The sequence below is a fragment of the Molossus molossus genome, unplaced genomic scaffold (assembly GCF_014108415.1).
Source record: "Molossus molossus isolate mMolMol1 unplaced genomic scaffold, mMolMol1.p scaffold_m16_p_1, whole genome shotgun sequence".
Taxonomy (NCBI): Eukaryota; Metazoa; Chordata; class Mammalia; order Chiroptera; family Molossidae; genus Molossus; species Molossus molossus.
In genome coordinates, this window is record NW_023425344.1 from 240,873,712 (window position 1) to 240,894,616 (window position 20,905).

The 20,905-nt window shown below is 53.6% G+C and overlaps 1 protein-coding gene and 1 long non-coding RNA gene across 8 annotated transcripts in view; one reads left to right on the plus strand and one right to left on the minus strand.

Annotated features, from left to right (window-relative positions):
• The window catches only part of TTC7B (tetratricopeptide repeat domain 7B), a 236,332-nt gene extending 220,986 nt beyond the window's left edge, over positions 1-15,346 (minus strand). For 6 of the 7 annotated variants that reach the window (XM_036264184.1, XM_036264171.1, XM_036264177.1 and 3 more), the window contains exon 1: positions 15,220-15,346. In XM_036264184.1, coding sequence (XP_036120077.1) covers positions 15,220-15,340 — 121 coding nt within the window. In that variant the 5' untranslated portion in view covers positions 15,341-15,346. Of the gene's footprint in view, positions 1-3,023; positions 3,046-15,219 lie in introns of those variants that run through there. The other variant, XM_036264191.1, reaches the window with a different exon arrangement.
• On the plus strand, positions 5,056-18,306 carry LOC118631706. The gene is made up of 4 exons (XR_004959889.1): positions 5,056-5,124; positions 17,106-17,277; positions 17,782-18,067; positions 18,159-18,306. It is a non-coding gene; the product is annotated as an uncharacterized LOC118631706 (long non-coding RNA).
• The last annotated feature ends 2,599 nt before the right edge of the window (positions 18,307-20,905 follow it).

Below are 20,905 nucleotides of genomic sequence, written 5' to 3' on the forward strand. Positions count from 1 at the left end.
CCTTCCCAGGCCGTGGCAGTCTGCCTGCCCTGAGGGTGCCCGCCTGGACATGCTACACCTCCCCCCTTCTCCTGCCAGAATCCCAGGCATCGCTGGAGATGCACGCCAGGGTCACCTGGGAGACACTTTGCATGGCGCTCTTGGCCTGAGCAAATCATGTTCCTCATGACACTTTGCACATTCATGCATCAGCCAGCATTCATTCAACACTGTGAGCTCCAGAGCCTTCAAGCAATGAACGAGAGAGGAAGTCTCTGCAATCAGGGAGCTCACGTTCCTACACAGGTGAGATGAAGAGACAAAGCAGGAAAAGGCCAGCCTGTGGTCAGATACGTGCAGAGAACTAAACCGTGACAGAGTGATGGGGTGGCTACTTGAGATAGGGTAGATCAGATCAAGGAGCATCTCCAAGGAGACGTGGATGGCAAGATTGAGTCGGCCATGCAAATGGCTAAGAGAGGAGCATTGTCTCAGTGCACGGAGGGCCCTGGGGTGGGAACACAGCTGGGTGTTCCGGGAACAGGGAGAAGGCCGGTGTGGCTGGCGCAGAGAGAGCGGATCAGGGCGGGGCAGTCAGAGAGGGGGAAGGCCAGCCTTTACATTCTCGTGGACTACGGTAAAGAGTGTAGCATCATTCTAAGTGCAACTGGAAGGGGGATGAAATGATCTGAACCAGGTTTTGAAAAGCTCCCTGTCTGCTGGGTGGAGAATGAACTCGGGGTTGGAACCAGGAGGCGGCAAGAACAGAACCGGTTAGGAGGTTACTGCAGTAATCTGGTGAGAGGTGAGATGACAGGCACTGGGTGAGAGGGGAGAGACAGCGTATAAAGGGGGGAAAAGACTGAGTGAGGATAGTTTGGAGGTAAAATAATCAAGGCGTACTAACGAATTGGGTTGCAGGTGCAGTAAACAGAATTGGTCCCCCCAAAAATGTCTAAGTCCCAATTAGACACATTTGGAACCTGCAAGTATGGCACCTTACATGGCCAAAGGGTCTCTGCAGATATAATTAAGTTAAGGATCTTGAGATGGGAAGATGACCTAGGTGGGCACCCTGGGTCCTTAGAAGAGGGAGTAGGAGGGTCAGAGTCAGAGAGGAGCTGTGGTGGAGCACACAGGAAGTCGGAGAGACAGCGTGGAGGAAGCTGAACCGCTTGTTTTAAAGGTGGAGGAGGGGCTATGAGCCATGGAATGTGGGCAGCCTCTAGAGCAGGGGCGGGAACCTTTTTTCTGCCAAGGGCCATTTGGACATTTATAACATCATTTGCAGGCCATACAAAATTATCAGCTTAAAAATTAGCCACTCTATTTGCTCAAACGTTCAATTAACTCACCTCTAATGTGATGGCTGGAACTGCTTTTCTTTGATGAGGTGTGTGATGTCAGCTGGCATTGATTTTGTGGGCCTGATATGGCCCCGGGCGGGCACTCGCCACCCCTGCTCTGGAGGCTGGAAAAGGCCAGGACGGAGCCCTCCCCAGAGCCTCGAGGAGGAACACAGCCCTGCTGACACCTGACTGTAGCCCAGTGAGACCCATTTCCAACTCTGACCTCCAGAACTGTACGAAAATAAATCGGCGTCGTTTTAAACCAGTATATTTGTGATGTAGCAATAGGAAACTAATGTATCAGGAATGAGGGAAGGAGAGGGATTAAAGATGAATTTTAGATTTTAGGGTGCACAGTGGAGTGAATAACGGTTTCATTTTGCCATTTACTGAGGTGAAGAGGAATAAAACCAACAGTTCTGTTTTGACTAAGTGACCTTTGATATCCAAGTACAGAAATCACGTTGGTGAGCAGGAAGGTCCAAGGAAGGGAAAAGCAGGATGTGTCTGTACAGAACCCAAGATTAAGAAGTTTCCAGAAAGAGGGAGAGGTCAAGTGAGTCAAAAGCAACTGGAATATCAAGGAAGAGAAGAGAACAAACAACCATCAGACTGGGCAACACGGAGGCCAGGTCAGAGGGGGACCTTGGCATCAGGACCTCGGAGATGTGCGAGGAACACGAGCCCAACTAGCACAGGCTGGGGACATGAGGCTTGTTGCAGAGGCTCTGCTGCAGAGGACCAGAGAGATGGGCGGTAGTGAGACAGCCGTGTGAGGTCAAGGAAGGTCTTGACAGGCACGTCTGGGCCTGTGGGCCCCAAGGGAGAGGCCCAGGAGAGAGACAGGAGAGAGACAGGCCCGGACGTGGTCCCGGAGGGAGAGAGAGGCGATGGCTGCAGCAGCGAAGTCCTGCGAGCACAGAGGGGGTTCCGAGCACAGGTGAAGGGCTGCTGCCCGTGGGAGGGACCGAGCCCTCCGGGAGGGGCAGGAGGGGGGCGGGAAGTGCACGGGTTTCCTAACTGCTTCCGTTTCCTCCATGAGGAAGGAGGCTCGTCATGGCGAGGAGTGACAGGGTGGCGCTCACAGGATGTGACAGGTCTAAGAAAAGAACATCTGAAATGGACATTTTGGAAAGTGGGCCTCCAGACAGATGCAAGAGGGGCAGTGCCCTTGAGGTCACTGGTCACCAAGCGCCAGTGGCCAGCAAGGCCCAGGCTTTCCTCTGGGCTGCTCGGCCGCCCGAGGGCGTGGGGAGGCCGCGCTGGGTTGGACCAGGCCCACGGAAAGCAGCCGGATGGAGAAGAGGAGGGCCCGTACCGCGAGTAGGAAACATCGATTAGTGGTCCCACTTCTGTTCAGCCCCCCAAGAAATCCCCAGGGGCTCCGATCTCACCCAAAGTGAAAGTTAATATCCTAGAGCCTATGGCCCGGCTCTCTGGCCCCCACCCTCTCGCCCTCACCGCACCTGCTGGGCACATGGCAGCGTGTGTACCGCATGTACAGATGCCCCATGCAGATATCCAGAAGAAATCAAGAGGCATGTCTCCCCTTCATGACAGGACCCAGCCCCGGTCCTCAGTCTTTGCAGACTCAGCCCCTCGCCAGGGCGCCTGGCTCGCAGTCGGGGCTTGCCGTTGACCAAGACCCAGGCCTCGGCAGCTCTGCCTCAGGGCCCTTCGTTCCCCCTCCACTACCTTCGTTTGAATCGTGACCCGGTTCAGAGGGCCTGGCCTCACTCTTTGGAATTCTTGACTGAAAGACAAGGATGGCAAAAGTCAAAGGTTAAGAGTTCAAAACAAGTTGGCAGAAATGATATTTTGAGAAAATCTTGGTAGTTGGAGTCCAGGCTTCATGCCAAAGCCTCCTCCCCATGTCCACACACAATGCAGAAGCTGGGAGTCCACTGTGAAAGAGAAGACAGCAATTCTGCGGTGCTGGCCACACACACACACACACATACACACACACACACACACTTCCCCTAGAGAGACCTAGCTTAAGAAAAGATAAGGCAACTGGAAAGTCATCAGCTTGCGGTTGGTTTGGCTGGTCCCCAGCGCTCAGAAGTGCAGGAAGTGACTCTGACGGGCAGGGGGCATGCTATCAGGCCAGCCCAGAAGGCTTGGAAATGGCTCCTTCGGGAAGTCACGGACAAGTTAAATGCACACCCACCCCATCAACAAACAGACTCTGCCCTCAAGAGGGATGGCTGAGAGGAGATAGGTACCACTGAGCCCTCACATGGTGCTGTGGAAAGACCACCAGGAACACTCAGAAGGGTGTCAGAAGCAAGTGCAGTCTGAGCTGGGCCTGAGGAATTTCTCCAAGTGAGATTCCAGGCAGAGGGAGACTGGACACCATCGGTGTGTCTGGTGGGGCAGGGGCAGGGGCAGGGAGAGGGCTACCACAGGGAGTGGGGCAGCTGCGAAGGGCCTGGGACACCTACTTTCCCAGGCCTCCAGGCCAAAGACTCAGTGGAGACTGACTCCCTTGGCCTGGCGGGCCAGGGACAGAACAGTGGCATTTACTGCAGATCCCCGCCAGCATCCCCTCGCTGGCTGAGCACTCCTCCAAGGCTGGCTGACTTGAGAGAAAACACAGCTACTTGTTAGGCATTGACTCTGCAAAGCCAAGGACAGCATGTCCTCAAGGGGGCCAGGCTCACAGCAAAGGGGCTGAGCCAGCCGTAGGTCAGGAGAGAAGAGAGACAAGAAAGGGAAGCAGGGGAACCCAGAACTCTGCCCCAGAAAGGACCACTCAGCAAGTGTCTACCCTGCAGTTGCAGGAAAAACAAGAAGAGAAGGTCACAGGCAGTCAGTCAGCCCAAACAGCAATTCATCAGCCAGTATTCACCCAGAGCCCCAATAGTCACCCTCAGGATGACACCAAGACTCTTAGATGTGGGACCACGCCCTGGCTGGGCACTTCCTCCCATGGGCCTCCATAGCCCTCATCCCTCCACCGCTCCAGCCCTGACCACGTGCATGCCACGTCTCTATGTACCAGACTTGAGCACAAGGATGATCTTAGTGATCTCTGCCTGCCAGGTCCTCAGGGCGGGGGCTGGCACAGAGCAGGTGCTCACTAGCTATTTGATGAGTGAATGAAGCCAACTCAACTCAAGGGCGGAGACCAAGTTTTTCATTTAATAATTACATGTTTTTGGTGCTTGAGATTTAGCAATGAACAAAAGAGTAAAACTATCCCTACCTCATGTTGCTGACAGCCAACTGGCCTCATTCATCTTTGTGTCCCCATCACACACCACGGCACCCCACATCCCAGCCCTGGCTCACTACCGGGCCGAAGCCCTGGTTGTGCATTTACTAGTTCTGTGACCCAGCTGATACCATGTCATCAGCTTCAGGCCTCAGTCACAGTTCAGTACAACAGGAAACCCACCCCACCTCCCCCCAACAGCACATCTTTGCTGTCCTTGTTCTTATTGTTATCCTGCCTGCTTCCTCTCTCCCTGTGAAGGACTGAGTATCTGGGCCCTCCTTCCACACACAATACTCCTGATTCAAGGCTGCTTCTGATAAGCTGGGCTGGAAACTGCATTATCTCACTTACTCCTCAGAACCGCGCAGCTCGGAGAAGATAAATAATGCACCCAAGACGAGCCGAGCAAGTGGCAGACGGGATCGAACCCAGGTCTAACATGGCCGAGCACACTGCCTTCTCCTGCTCCAGGGTTTCTTTCCCCTCTACTAAAATACCTGCATCCGTCTAGCCTGCCGTCCAGGACTGAGGGTGTCCCCAGGACATGGGACTTCCTTTCAGTGTTAAAACCAGGTAAGTCTCAGGCCAACTAAGATGGGTCAGTCACCCCAAAGCAGTGGTTCTCAGCCTTCCTAATGCCGTGACCTTTTAATACAGTTCCTCATGTGGGGACCCCCAACCATAAAATTATTTTCATTGCTACTTCATAACTGTAATTTTGCTACTGCTATGTCTTAGGCGACCCCTGTGAAAGGGTCGTTCAACCCCCAAAGGGGTTGCGACCCACAGGTTGAGCACGGCTGCTGTAGATGAAGAGAGATTTTAAAGATTCATCAAGTAAGAAAAAAAAAATGTGGGTAAGACTAAACTGTAGTGTAGGGGTGCATACCAGCATGGTTGAGCCATATGGAAATGGAATGAAGCAATTCCTATAAGTCAGGGTAGCCCAGCCGGTGTGGCTCACTGGTTGAGCATTGACCCATGCACCAAGAGGTCACCAGTTTGATTCCCCAGTCAGGGCACATGCCCAGGTTGTGGGCCCGATCCCCAGGGGGAGCATGCAGGAGGCAGCCAGTCGATGTTCTCTGTCATTGATGTTTCTATCTCTCCCTCTCCCTTCCTCTCTCTCTAAAATCAATAAAGAAAAAATTTTTTTTAAAAAGTCAGGGTAGCAGTTACTTTTGGATGGAGGGAGGGGCCTGTTAATTGGGATGGGGTGAGTGACCCACAGGTTGAGAACTGCTGACCCAAAGCTACGCTCTGCCCGAGATCTTCCTCCTGCGTCTCTGCCAGGCCTTACCTATTGCCACACGAGCCCACCCTGCCCTCAAGCCCCCAGTAACCAAGTGCACCTTGCTGCCATTGTTTTCTTCAGGCTGCAGGGTGTGCAGAGCGACCTCTGTCCTACCCCCCCGGACATTCGTGGCCAAAGTCTGGTCCTGAAACTCCTTGCGCCAGAATCACCTGGGTGCTAGTTAACAATCAATCCTGCTTCCTGAACCCAACCCCATTAAGACCTCCTGAGGCAGAAGCTCGGGCCCAGCCTGGGAATCTGAGTTGCTGACCAGCCCAGGTGACTCAGCTGCCCAGAGGTTGGGCAACTGCCCTGCGCTGTAAGCCTCCTGTGGCAGGTTGCCTGTTTGCTCTATTTCTTTGGCTGCAGGTCCCCCCTCATTAGAGGTGCTCATTAAATGCTAAGGATTGAGGTTGAGGCCAGGGGCTTCCAGACCTGCCTGATCACACCTGAGGCTCGATTTTAAAATGCAGATTTCCAGCCCCCACCTGGGACCTAGGGAATCACCATTCCAGAGGAGAGGTCTGTGAATCCATAATGTCCAGGCTCCCCAAGGCCAGTGCTACACAGAGCACATCCATGACCAGCAGCAACGGCATCACCTTCCCAGACCTGCTGCATCTGGAAGAGGGGCAGTCTGGGTCCTAACAAGCCAGTTTGGTGCTTCTGTGATCGAGCAAGTTAGAAAAACATGAGTGAAATGGGAAGAAAATGGAACTAGAGTGAGAAGTGGGCGAGAATCCGGCTCAGTGAGCATCTCCAGGGCTCAGTCTGCCCCACTGTTCATGCAGTTGCTGTGATGACTGACTGGGAGCCACGTGAAAGTTCACGTCCAGAATCCAGTGCAGTGCAGAAGCTCTTCCCCATTGGCACTATGTTAACACCGGCGAAGTCAGGAAACTAAGGTTTCAGAGGATCAAGTGATGTGCACAAGGGCACTGGGAGGGGAAACGCCCGGGGATTCTGACTGCAGGTTGGGCAGGCCTCTGAGAGCACCCAGAACATCTGCTCTGCCTAGTCGTGGCACCTCCACCAACGCCACACTTGACGCACAGGGAGAGACAAACACAGAGGGCGGCAGGGGCTGCAGCCACACCACGAGGCTTCCGATGGCTTGTAGCTTCTCCTGACATTTTATGTGGCACCAACCTAATCCAGCTGCCCAACACTGCTCATTCTTGTCTTGGTGGCAGATGGGATGGTTCTGAGACATCTCAAAAAAAACCTCTCGCCTCTTTCTGGCTTCTCGGATGGGAAACACTGGCTTTCACACAAGTCAAAGGCATGCAATCCTCCAGCATCTGCCAAGCATGAGGTCACCCAGAGGGGCAGGGATCCACCCACGAGAGATCAGTGTGAATCAGGAGCAAAGGCCATCCCTGACGGGGTGCCCAGTGCAAAGCTGGCCAGCAGCAGGGGGTGCTCTGGGTACGGAAAGAGGTGTACCAGTTACAATGGCTTCAGCAGGAAATAATGGCCAAACACTTGACTCAAGGTGGCTTCAACAAGAAGACACTTATCTCTCCTAGCAGGAAGTCCAGGGAAGATCAGCAATGTAATGAGAGACCGTGTTCTTTTTTTTTTTTTTTTTATCTTCACCCGAGGACATTTTTCAATATTTTGTTCAGATAGAGTGGGAGGGAGAGAGAGAGAGAGAAACATCGACGTGAAAGGGACATATCGAGTGGTTGCCAACCGCACGACCCAACCAGGGCCAGGGACAAACTGCAACTGAGTACGTGCCCTTGGTGGGAACCGAACTTGGGTCTCTCTGGACCGCAGGCCGAAGCTCTAACCACTGAACCAAAACAGCCAGGCCTGGGGGCCGTGTTCTTGTCTCTGTGCTGTCACTCTCCCTGGGGTCAGCCTCACCCTGGGCCAGGTGCCCTCAAGATGGCTGCAGCTCCAGGCCTCAAAAACATGAACAATTTCCAGGGGAAACAGAGAGACCTTTCTCCTTCCTTCTTAAACATGTATATATCACTCTTAAGCATGACAAAATTTTTTCCAGGATCCACCCCTCACCCCAGCAAATGTCCTTGATGTTTCATTGGCTAGAACTAAGTCACATGCTCATGCCTCAACCAATCACAGGCAAGGAGGGTGGGCCCACTGGGGCCAGGGCCCACCTCCAGTGAAGCATATGGTACAGGGCACCTGGCCCAGCTGAGAGTTGAACAAATTCCAGCACCTGCAGGAAGGAGGAAGACAGGTGAGGTGGAGAATGCGGGGTTGACAACCAGGGGGCCTCTGGCTGGCAGAAAGTCACTTGATGCCAGCAGCCCCGAAGGTAAACACCAGTCCTTGCAGGACACCACTTCTCAAGGGTAAAGTCATCCCTTGTACTCTGGCCCTCACTGGACTCTGGAAGGCCCTCCGCCTTACTTCCTGAGGCCTGTTCCAACTGCTCAGAGGCTTCCCCTCGTGCAACACAGCACTCCAACTATGGGCTGGAGCCTCAGGGCTCATTAAAGCAGAACCACGATCCCCTTTAGAGGCTGACCACTTTAGAGAGACAGGCACACGCCCAGGCAGGAGACGTGGGGAGTGGAAACAGCCCTGCACTGGAAATGGGAGACATCACTCACCCCAGGAGACGCAGCCGATTCTGCTGAGGGCTCCCTCTGTGCAGACAGCAACATGCTAAGCACGTCCAGGTGGCTTTTCGTTGTCTTTGCTTTTCACGTGGTCCTCACAACCACCCTACAAGGTTGGCACTATTACAGCAGGTTCACAGTCCTTATATTTCTGAAATCGCGAATCCTCTGAAAACCAAAGCTGGTTTTTGTTGCTGTTAACTTACTGGGCAGCAAAATCTCAACAGGACCAACATGATGCTCTTTATAGTCTATTTATCCCTTTTGCAATAACTGTTCATATGTTTGATGCAGAAATACTGATGTGTTTTATTATGATGGGCTGCCCTTGACCCCACTGGGGTGTCACACAATGGCCAGCATATATACCATATTCTGAAAATTTCTGCATTCTTTTTTTAAATTTTTTAAAATTGAGATTTAGAGAGAGAGGAAGGGAGGGGGGAGGGAGGGGGAGAGAGAGAGAGAGACGGGAGTGGGGAGAGAAACATCGAACGGCTGCCTTGCACATGCCCTGACCGGGAATAGAACTGGCAACCTTTTGGTGCATGGGATGACACCCAATCAACTGAGCCACACCGGCCAGAGCTGAAACATGTGGCCCCGAGGGTTTCAGAAGAGGGGTTGTGGATGTGTGTCACCCCGTATAACTGGGGTTTCTCAAGGTGAAGTACTCTCTTGGTTAGGAAACCACAACCACGCCGCACGCTGAAACAACTGGATGCTCTGACCCACTCTGTTCTGCCACTCACTAGCTGGTAGCTTTAAAGACGCCGCCTCCCTCTCTGAGCCTGTTTTCTCATTTATAAAATGGGAAGGTTGGACTAGATCAGGGGGTTTCAAGTGTGTTTTTAAAGCATATTAGCCATCCCTTCAAAGGAAACTTTATGGAAAAAATGTCACAGCTCCAGTGAATGAGTCCTGCCCACCCAGCCACCAGGACCCCAAAGCGTGTTCCCAGAGGGATTGCTCCACAGGAGTTTGGAAACTGCTGTACAGTGTGATCTCTCAAGTCCCATCTGGTTCTGACAACATCTTCTTTGAGGCCAACAACCTTTTCTGTGAAGGGAGGACGGCTGGGAGGGATGTGCACCGGACCTGGGCAGGCCGGCAGGCTCCTGACCTGCAGAGAGGCCTGCAGAGCCGAAGGGCACGCGCACAGGTGGAAAGACAGTGCACAAGGTGAGCGAGAGGGTCCAGGAGGCCCTACCGGCCAGGGTGACGGGCGGATGTGCTGGGAAGGTTGGCTGATCAAGGGAGTGAATGTCGGAAATCCTCCTCCCTCCCACTCAGAGCCTGAAAGTCCTCCAAGCAGGAGGCCAGGGGAAAACTGAGTACCCCTGGCCCCACGGTGTGCAGCCACAAGGTCATGGTCCTTCTGTCCTGACTACAGTGACCACAAGCTCCACTGCCTAACTGACAGCTATGCATGTGTTATTGTCGGATTAGTGAATGTTCTGAATAAAAACTCAGGACCTATTGTCTGCCACAAAAGCATGTCCTTCAAGGACAACAGGACAGAGATTTGACAGCAGGGTGGCTGCTCTGGGAAGGTCAGGATGGAGGGCACCAAGGTCCTGGTGTCCTTCCCTACTGTCTGAGGGCAGGTGGACTCCCAGGAGACTGCTGCACCCTGGGAGTGTCCAAAGAAGTCATTCTAAACAACAGCGCCACCTCCTCACCACACAACAGACTCTCAGTTCAACTTGGGCCTTTTTTCCAAGGGAGACCCTGGGGCTGGCCCACCACTGACTGCCCCCGCTTTGGGAAGGCTCCAGAGGTCTGAGTGAGACCAGAGACGGGTCCAGGAGCCCAGCCCCCTCCAGAAGGGGAAGCCATGGGCTGGAGGCAACAATGCCATCGTGAGTATCAGCTCTTGGCAAATCCAAGAACTTTACGCCTACTCGATGGTCTAAATACATTCCGTAACCAAACTTTACCCCAGAAATAATCTTTGTTTCGGGCACCATTTCCCTAATTAAAATGTCTCAAAATCACACCTAATCAGAAGGGTGATAATCCCTTAAAGGAGAAACTACATCTGGAGCTGGACTGCTCTAAGTGTGCTCAACAGCTGAGCTTGTGCCTAAGCAGATTAACCACTGGGGAAGGGAGGGGAGCTGACACCGCCTTCGGAAGGGAGTGGCTGTCCTTTGGGGCTGACACAGGCCTCCCAAACGCCTGTTCCTGTCATGGACACATGTGGAGTCCTGACCAGGCACAAGCTCGGTGTGTCCTTTCTAGGTCTCCTGCTCTCCCTTTTCCCAACCAGGTGAAATCCAGGACGTGGGACAGTGAAGAGCAGCCTCTCCCATGTACCAAGGTGTACACCCTCACAGCCACTCTAATGGTGTAGGCGTGATGACCGTATCTTACCGATGAGGAAACGCGAGTTCTCAGAGGGCCTGGCTCGAGGTCACCCAGCAGCTGCAGGCAGTGTCTGAATTGAGGGCCAGGGGCCGGGTCACTGCACTTCCTCACACAGTGTGAACCCGCCACTGGGAGGCTGGAGGGTGACACTCTGGGGAGAGAGGGCAGCTGAGACTGCCCCCTGGAACCAGGACTTACCTGTGAGCCAACAAGAAGCTGATGTTCCCCATCTGTATCCTAACCCCTCAGGCTGCCACCTCAGCTCCAGGCCAGGGCATCTCACACTGCCTGTGCCCATGAGTTAATTCCCTGGACACCCTGTTAAGATGCAGAGTCTGACCCTGTAGGTCCGGGGTGGGGCCTGAGAGTCTGCATTCCTCACATGCTCTCCGATGGTGCCCCCTCTGCCAATCCCCAGACCACACCTCCGACAGCAAGACCCTAGACCGGAGTGGCATTTTCTCCCACCCTTATCTTGTGTGGCTACTCTCTTGCTGGGACTCACAGGCCAGGGCTTATCGCTGCCACGTTTTTAAGGTTTTTGCGATGGAGAAATTAAAGTGGGGACTGTGGCCCTGGCTGGCATTGCTCAGTGGTTGAGCATCGGCCCGCACACCAAAGCGTCACAGGTTCGATTCCTGGTCAAGGGCCCATACCTGGGTTGCAGGTTTGATCCCCTGCCCTGGTCGGGGCATGCGCAGGAGGCAACCAATCGATGTCTCTCTCACACATAATGTTTCTCTCTGTTTCTCTCTCTCTCTCTCTCTCTCTCTCTTTCTCTTCTCCTCCCCCACCCCTTCCACTTTGTCTAGAAATCAATGGAAAAAATATCCTTGGGTGAGGAGTAACAAAATACATTAAAAAATACAATAAAGTGGTGACTATGGTGGAGTAGGAGGCAGAAAACGGATGTCTGGATTCTCTTTTCAGTTTGGCATTTGCCCTTTTCTTCCTTTTCTTGGCAAAACGGTCTGAACCAATTTATCTCAAAGGAGTCAGGCTGGAGCAGCCCCTTCTGAAGGTGCCCGCTAGTGAGAGCTAGTGGAGGGGACAGCGTGCTTCCTTCCCATGAGTGAAGGCTGCTGGGCCGGGAGGCCGGCTGCAAGGGGCACCGAGAACGAGGGATTCCGCTGCTCTGAAGCCTCCGGTGGCTCCCGTCTCACTCCGAAGAGTCAAAGCCTTAACCATGACCTAAGAGGTCCCATGTGATCTGGCCCCGCGTCTGCCCTTGAAGTCCCCTCCCTGGAACCTGCTTCTCCCCACCTCAGGTCTCCTCTCAGAGGCTGCCTTCCCAGTGAAGCCTTCCCCAGCTCCCCTTTTCACACTAGTTGTCCCTGGGCCCCCACCCCCACTCCCAGAGCATTTTCCCTCTTCCTCCCTTTATCCTTCCGATAGCACTTCCCACCACCCGGCATCTTGTAAATTTTACTTAATGAGTTTATTTATCTGTCTCCCTGCCCCCTCTCCAATAGAATGTGGACTTCATAAGGGCGGGGATGTTTGTTATTTTTGCCTATTTTGTTCACTGATACATCCCCAGCACTTAAAACCGTGGCTGGCACATAGCAAGTACTCAGTATCTGTGAAATGAATGGCCCACAAGGTGTCAGGCTCTGCGGCTAACTCTGGAAGTCAGTAGCTCCTTTTTTAAAAAAAATCCTCATTCGAGGTTATTTTTCCATTTATCTTCAGACAGAGAGGAAGGGAGAGAGGGAGAGAGAGAAACATTGATGTGAGAGACACATTAATTGGCTGCCTCCCACATGACCCCGACCAGGGCCAGGGATGAACCTCAAGCGAGGTACATGCCCTTGAACGGAATCGAACCCGCAACTCCTTGGTCCTCGGGCTGATGCGCTAACTGCTGAGCCAAACCAGCCAGGGCCGTCATTAGCTCCTTTGAGCTTCATAACAACCCCTGCAAAGTTAGGCTTTGAGTCCCCATTCTACGATGAGGAAACCGAGGCTCAGAACAGCTGCCTCCAGGGTAACTGTCGTAGTGTGACAAACACAGCACTAACTCATTTCCCTATTCTAAGCAGCTTGAGAATTTTACCAAATCTGTCCAGAAGCTTGAGGTCCAGGGCATCCAAGAGGGTCTAAGGGGGAGCTGATGCTCTCGGAGCCAGGAGGAAGTCCCACCACCCGTTCAAGGGAGCCCCTATCAGCCAAAGGAAGGGAAGGACCCTCCTTCAAACATTTCTCTGAAGCCAAAGCACAGCCACAATAATTGTGTGTATTCATCTTTTTCTTTGCTCTCTCTCTTTTTAAAATATCTTCCTGAACAATCTCTTTGACCTTTTCAAGTCTGGATGACCTTTTGTCATCAATGGCTACTGCTCACCATGTGGGTTCTGGGGCAGAAATCTATCCCTCATGAGTTTCCTAAAACCAACCTTGCACACAGACCCATGGACCACAGTGCCCCACACAACCCCTCCCCCCCCCCCCCCCCCCCCCCCGCCAAGACCCATAGGGACTGTGGCTTAGGCCACAGGAACAAGGCCCTGGACAGGGAGACATCTTGGGACGATGGGCCATGCCACCAGAAGCCCATCTACCCTCATTCCAGAGACCACTGCGCTTTAAGCTGCCGGTCCTCACCTACGCATCATTCTCCGTTGCATTAACTCATTTGTTTTCTTTAAATTACTTATTATCAGAAGCTCTCCTGCTTATTAACTTCCATATTTGTTTAGTGTCTGTCTCCTCAAAGGCGGGTTAGCACATGAGAGTAAGAGCTTGGTCAGTGCTGTTCACCCCTGTCTGTGCCTGGCACGGGTGGGCATACAAACCCCAGTGGAATGAATGAGTAAATAAAGCAGAAAGCAAGTGGCTCTGAAGGAAAACACCAGGGGGCTCACACATGAACCCATTTCACCCTAACATGAGCCTGCCCTGAAAGTATTATAGCCCCCAGAGCGGGAAAGCGACAAAGTAAACCCAACTCCAAGAAGGACTGTCCAACTCCGAGGAGAAATGACACAAGGCTGCAGGTAAGGAGAGATTCACGAGGACAAGCCAGGGAGCCCTAAGGGAGGGTCCAGTCAAGCTGCCATGGGCGCCCCTGGGACTGAACACCCTTTCCTCAAATGCTAACTTAACTGAGAAGAATTCAGTCCTTGTCAGTCATGTTAGCATTTGCACCATGCTGAGCCCAGGTAGGTCTGTGCTTCCTCCACGCCCCTGGCACGACCATGACACCTGCGTTCACGCAGGAGCAACCTGCCCAAAGCACAGCACCACGGCTGAGAGTGTGCAGAACCAAGTCCTTATTTCAAGGCGAGAATACCATAAAAGGCACAGAGATGAATTGGTCTTGAAGAGGACATGTGACATCCCTCTATTTCTGGGTAGTTTGAGGTGAGAAGGTTGAAAATAGTACGGATGTCCTTCCTTAGAGCAGAGTCACTCATTCATTCGTCCTTACAGTCGTTTGCTCAGCCAGCAGGTGCTCACCCAGCCTCAGGAAGCCAGAGATGAAATAAGACAACACCTCTGTCCTCCCTGCAGTCCGCGGTACCCATGGATTTGGCGGGTACTAAAAGACAAGCAAATATCAACATTACCTGCTTCCAAAACAAATAAGGCCACGTGGAGCTATGCTCTGAAGTGGGATTTTTGGATACAATTTAGATTTGATTGGATACAAGTACCAATTCAGTCACTGGGGTCATGGACTAACTCCAGGCACCAGGTTGCTGCTCCCTCAGACACTCTAAGCACCAAGCTCCTCACCTACCCAACCCCACTGCCCAACATTCTTCCACCACATCCCCGTCTCTCTCCGTAATATTTTCCCCTGACTCTGTTTCCCCTATATTCCTAAACCTGACCTCCCTGGGTCCACAGCGTGGACATCCCACTCTCCGAACCCCAGGACAAGCATCTCAGCCTGCCTTCCACCCCCACGCCACGCACAGCCCACGCCTGAGCTTCCACCTGGAGCCCCTTGAACGCCGTATGTTTACAAACGATATTTCCCAGGGGTCTCTGTTCAACACCCTGTTCAACATCCTGACTCCCTGAGTACACCATACACACACCCTGGAATCCCACACACTCACACCCGTGTCCTCGGGAGCAGCCTCCCCCATCACCTCCAACTTCTTAGGACCCCGAGGCCGGCCCCTGCCCCCCTGGGACCCCAGTACAGCAGCCCACTCCCCGAGACCCCTCCTCCAGACTGCGCAGAAGCCCGACCCGGGGGCGCCGGGCACCAGCCCTCGCTGCTGGACGCCCCGCCGCGTGACTCCCAGGGCCCCGGGCTCCCCAGGCCCCGGCCCCGCGCACACCCCGCCGCGGCGCCCTCGCGGCCCGGCCGCGCCCCTGCCCGCGCCCGGGGGCCCGGCCCACCGGCGGAGGCCGCGGCTCCCCACGCAGCCCTGCGGCGCGCCCGGCGCCTACCGTTGGCGATGAGCTTGGCGGACAGCTGCTTGACCAGCTCGGGGATCCGCTCCCACTGGCACTCGGAGCGGCAGCGCTCGATCTCCGTCTCCAGCCGCGAGCCCGCCTTCCTGGATGCCATCGCGGCCTGGCCGGGCCGCCCGCCGCCCGCAGGCCCCGCAGGCCCCGCCGCCGCTGCCCGGGCGCCCCTCGCCGCCTCCCGCCGCCGCCGCGGGCTCGGGCTCCGGCTCCCGGCTCCGCGGCGTAACGGGAGCGCCGGCTGGGCAAGGGGCGGGGAGGCGGGCGGCGGCGGGGCCCCGGGCGGCGCGAGGAGCGGCCCCTGCCGGCCAGGGCCGGAGCCGCAGCGCGGGGCCAGAGCGGGGCCTGGGGAAGGGCCATTGAGCCGGAGGTCAGGGGGGTGAGGGAGGCCCATGAGCAGGGCCTGCAGAGGGCTGGGGTCCACACCGAGGTGGAAGGGGTGGGGAGCCGGGGTGGTGGAGGGAGGGGAGAAAGGTCGGGGTCATGGGCTCGGGGGTCAGGGCAGGACGAGGGCCAGGGGGGAGAGGGGGAGAGAACTGGATGGAGGAAGGGAGAAACTGGGAGTGGGATCAGGGAGGAACCTCAGGAATAGGGCCTGGAGAGGGCAGCGACCTGGGGGAAGGTCACCGGACAGGCCTGGCTGGTGGCTTGGGGCCTGGTATGGGGCAGGTGTGAGGGGCAGGCCTGCCTGAGCTTGTCCTGACCTCTCAGGTTTCCAGTAGCTCCGTCTGGGCCTGAGTTGGCATGTGCCCCTTAGTAGGCCCCCCTCTGCCCCTGACAGCCTTGACTGCCACGCGGCTGGAGGTGGACTGAGCGTCATCCATCTGAGGCAGACACAGCACCTGGCCAGGGAGGGGCTCCACAAATGCCTGTTGAGTTGAACTGAGCCAGGCAACCAGCCAGCTCCCTTGCCGTCTGTCTGAGAAGAATGCAAAGTCACCCGTGGGTTTCCTCGTCTTGGCCCTGGAGACCCAGAGCTGGGGGAGTGTGCAGTCTTTCAGCTCTTCAGTAACTATGCTGTGATCACCTACTATGTGCTACGCACTGTTTTAGGTGCGGAGATACAGTGGAACACTAAACAGACAAAATTCCTTCCTTGGTGGAGCTCAGATCCATTCGAGGACAGAGCCGACAGTCTGAAACACCAGGTGTGAGGAAGCACCAAGTCATCATCAGCATCATCCCTTCTAGGCACCTCCCTCCAGCCTTCCCAGCACTCTCCCATGCAAGGTCATCTCTCAGCCCCTCGGCAGCCTGGGGCTGTTCTGAGAAACAACAGATGGAGTGGACCCAGGTTTACTAATGAGGAAGCAGAAATTCAGACATTGAGAGATGTGAGGAGAAAAGATCAGGAGATGCCTTCTGATGTGACCATCATAACCTTCAGGCACCCCCCAAGGCCAACGAGGTGATCAAGTTTGACCTGATGGACCTCAGACGCTGTGGACAGCCCAAGGAAAGGGGAAATAGAATGTTAAAATTTCAACAGGGGACCCTTTGGTTCCACCAAGAGGGAATACGGAGGGAAGGAGAAGCAATCTTCACTGGAGAAATTTCCCGTCCACCCAGACCTGTTTATTGTCCCCTCAACTCCAGCATAGAGATCTGTCTCTCCATGTGTTTGCCTGGAATGTTCTCTCTCCTCTGGTACAGGAAGGAAATACCTGTTCATTCTTTGAGACCCAGCCCAAGGTCACCAAGAAGACTTACTCAATATCTGACCGACCCTGTGTGATTCCCACAGCAGTGGTATCTCCTCTGTGATAGGACTTTCTCGTGGCAAACTTTGCTGTAATAATGACTAATGTTTATACTGCCTCAGTTGGCACACTGTAGTATAAATTATTGGTGTCCATCTCTCTTCCCAGGTAGCTGACAAGTTCTAGGACAAGGCCTGTGGTTTCATGAGGGCACAGTGGAGCTGGAACCCTGACTCAGCGGGTGCTGCCTCGACAGTGGCTTTGACCCCTCCATTCCTGCAGCGCCTCGGCTACAAGCCTGTCCTGTAGAGCTGGTTGAGACTTACATGAGGAAATGCAGGTAAAGCAATAACACGGTGTTGTTATACCTTAAGACAGTGGTTCTCAACCTTCCTAGTGCCGCGACCCTTTAATACAGTTCCTCATGTGGTGACCCCCAACCATAAAATTATTTTCGTTGCTACTTCATAACTGTAATTTTGCTACTGTTATGAATCGCCATCGAAAATATGTGTTTTCCGATGGTCTTAGGCGACCCCTGGGAAAGGGGTCTCATTCGGCCCCCAAAGGGGTTACAACCCACAGGTTGAGAACCGCTGCCTTAAGAGTTCAAAGAATGTGAGCTGTCATTCTGTGTCTGTACCCCTTCCACCCAGTGTAGGGCCTGGCACAGTGTAGGAATTGAATGAGAAATGAATGAATGAGTGAGTGAATGAGTGAATGAATGAATGAAGCTGGACATCTCCAAGGCCTAGAATCAGCCTTCAAATGTTTTCCTTTAGGATTTAGCACAATAATAAATATACAACTATGACTACATTTGAGGCTTCCGCCTTCACTGCAGGCCACCACAGAAGTGACAGACACCCACCAGAAGACGGTAGACCATTTGCTTGAGTGCTGAGGTTGCTGGGGTATAGAGGTTGAGAGCAAAGGCTGACCCAGCAGAGGGAAAGAACTTTCTGAGCCTTCACTGTATGGTGTCAGAGAGCGGGACCTCTCAGTCTCTGGGCTCATTCCCACACCTGCAAGGTTTGGTCCTTACCCACCATCCAGGCTGCTCTGGGAGCTCCCACGACAGCACAGAGAAAGTGACTGCATGAGGAGAGGGTCCCCAAATTGTTTTCCAGGTGAGCTTACCTGCAGGTGGCACTCAGGAAATTCAGGAGTAGGATGTCATTTGTGCTAATAATAGTAATTAAGCCAAGATCTTCTTTCCAGGTATTGGTATTACAGGCTTGACAAGGATGTGAAAAATCAGCCTGTAGCCCAACCCCGCAGGAAAGGAGTCAAGGGAACAATGGCTCCAGGCTGATTTCTTGAGAAGAGCAGCCTTTGGGGGACAGTGGAGCCCGGCAATAGCCCCAGAAAGAAGGTCAGTGCAAGTGGGGGTGCCTCTGTGGTCTAGAAACCCCTAGTTCCTCTTTCCCCTGTACACTCAGAGTGGAAGAAGAGGTGAGCAGAGGGGCAGAGGGCTTGAGTGAGCGCTGGCTTGGGTGGGGGGGAGGGAGAGGGGCTTAGGGGACCAGAGACACATGAGAGGAAAAGCCTTGGCCCTCGTGCCTCCCTCAGCCTGGAAGGCTCTTCCCCAGGTAGCCACCAGGTCTCCCTCCCTCCTTTTAGGTCTCTGCCCAAGGTCACCTTCTCAGAGGGTCCTCTCTGACCAGCTCCCTCACCTCTTACTACTCTGCTGAGGTTTTCTTCTTGTCACCGCCTGACTTAACGTTTGTTATGTAGTATTTCTTTTCTGTCTTCCTTCACTAGAGTGTAAGCTCCATGAAGACAGGGATTTTTGTGTGGTTTTGTTCACTGCCGCATCCCAGCACTGAGAACGGCACCCGGCACACAGTAGGTGCTCAGTAAATATTTGTCGAATGGCAAACGAGCAGAAGGAAGGTGGTGGGGCTGAGCTGGACAGGTGGACTCCAGGCCTCGGCATCCCAGTGGACAGGCCCACAGAGAGCTGGGAATCGGCTCACTGAAGCAGATGGGTTTAAGGGGGAGGCGACATCCCGAAGCAGAAAAGGACAGTCACTCCTAACCTTTGACCTCACCATGCAGCAGCCCTGTCATCTGGCTGCCTGAGCTTCGGGCAGCTGGCCCTGTGGGCAGGCGCTGCAGCGGTGCTCATGGGAAATGTGGAAACCAGGCCCCAGCTCGCAGGCCTGGGGCTTGAGTAATGACAGCTGCAGTGCTTTGGGATGGTTTTTAATTATGAAATATTTGATACATACAAAAACATATAATCAAGAGGCGCCTATGTAATAAAATAGTAAAATGAACACCAGGGAACTGACTATCCCAGTGTTAACCACCAGCTTGATCTCTGTATTTATTATACCCTTGCTTTTTAAGAAAATAGTTTTATCACCCACCAAACTCACTTTCCGCCACCCTTTGTAATGTGAGTGTAATACGTACCCCTGCACACGATATTCTTTGATTTCACACTTTCTAAAGATGGCACCGTTCTGTAGCTTGTGTTTTTGCTTATCATGTTCCTGGATTTGTCCTTGTAGCACGAAGCTGTCTTTGGCTCCTTCCTTTTCTCTGGTGTGTGATACTCCCGCTGTGACTATCACATTTGAATGACCCATCTTCCAGGTTTCTAGCTCCAGTGCCCAGGTGCCTTGACAAACAAGGCTGCTACCTGTGAAAGCTGCATCAGTGCCATTGTTTTGAGCAGGATTTCAGAGGATGACTTAAGACAACTCTGTGCCCCCCACCCCGACACCCCGCTTGAAGATCTCCTGACTTTCTTCCCAAGTGTCACCTGCTGCTGCCTAGAACCATGATTCCCACTGTAGGGATAAACCAGTGGGTACCTTGCTGAGCTACTTCGGTGTAAGCACTGAAGCTGGTGTTTCTAATTTACCAGCTGCTGCCACTTGAGAGGGAGAGACAGATGGAGGGGCTGGCTGGCCCCTTGAGGAGAGTCTGTTCCTAGGATGGCCTTCAGCTTTGTGAGTCCAGAAACATGTGGGTACTCCAGGGTGCTCCACTTATTCCCACTAATGACGCCCATCAGAGAACACTGTTTACACCCCATGCCGACTTTCATGTATGATGGAAGCCATGCCCCCAGCATCTCATACCCAGAGACCCTGTTCCCAGTGTCAGGATGCATACAAAGCTGAAATGGTTGTTAGGAGGTTGTCTGGTGAACATGGACTTGAAACCAGAGCAGGGAAAATCTCAAGAAGGTCATCACCTGGAAGAGCTCTGTGGGCTGTCTCAGTCCCATTCCTGAGACCACCTCCCCAGGGCCGAGACTATCCACATGTCCTACATCTGTGTCCCCCTGCCCAGGACAAGGCTGGACCTGCTCTGTGAAGTTCCACGCCTCATCTCCATGCATGCTGGCCTTCCCTAGGCTTTGGACCCCGTAACAACAGTCAAGTTGGTTTTTGGTTTAAATGTGTGTGATAAGAATCCCTTATCTTCATGAGTGTTTTTTCACACTCAGAGGACACTTTCCTGTTGCCTTACATGTCCTACTTTCCTCCAGAAAGCCACAGAGTGGCTTACGACAAAATATTCACTTATATGTGTAAATGACAACAAAGGAAAGATCACCTGACCAGCTGGGCAGCCAGAGAAGCATACAGACACTTCTGATTGTTTTCTTACTCTAAATCGGATGCCTGCTTGCAGTAGGATAACCGTGCAGGACTGTTCCCTGGGGAGTCGCGGGCATTGCATTCCCTTCCTTCGGCATTTGGAGGTCATCACTGGATGAGAAGAGCTAGAGGCCTGGGTCAAGTCCTGCCTCTGCCCATCACCAACGGACTTAGCAGCTACCCTGCAATTTTCTCATTTGTAAAATGAGATCATTGCTCCAGGAGGCTGCTGGACTCCCATCCACGATTCTGTCTTGTCAAAGTGAAACCTAAGCAGCTGCTAGAATGTGAGGAAACCCCGGATACCCCTCATTGGCACCTGAGGCCTCCCACAAGCCAAGGTCCCTG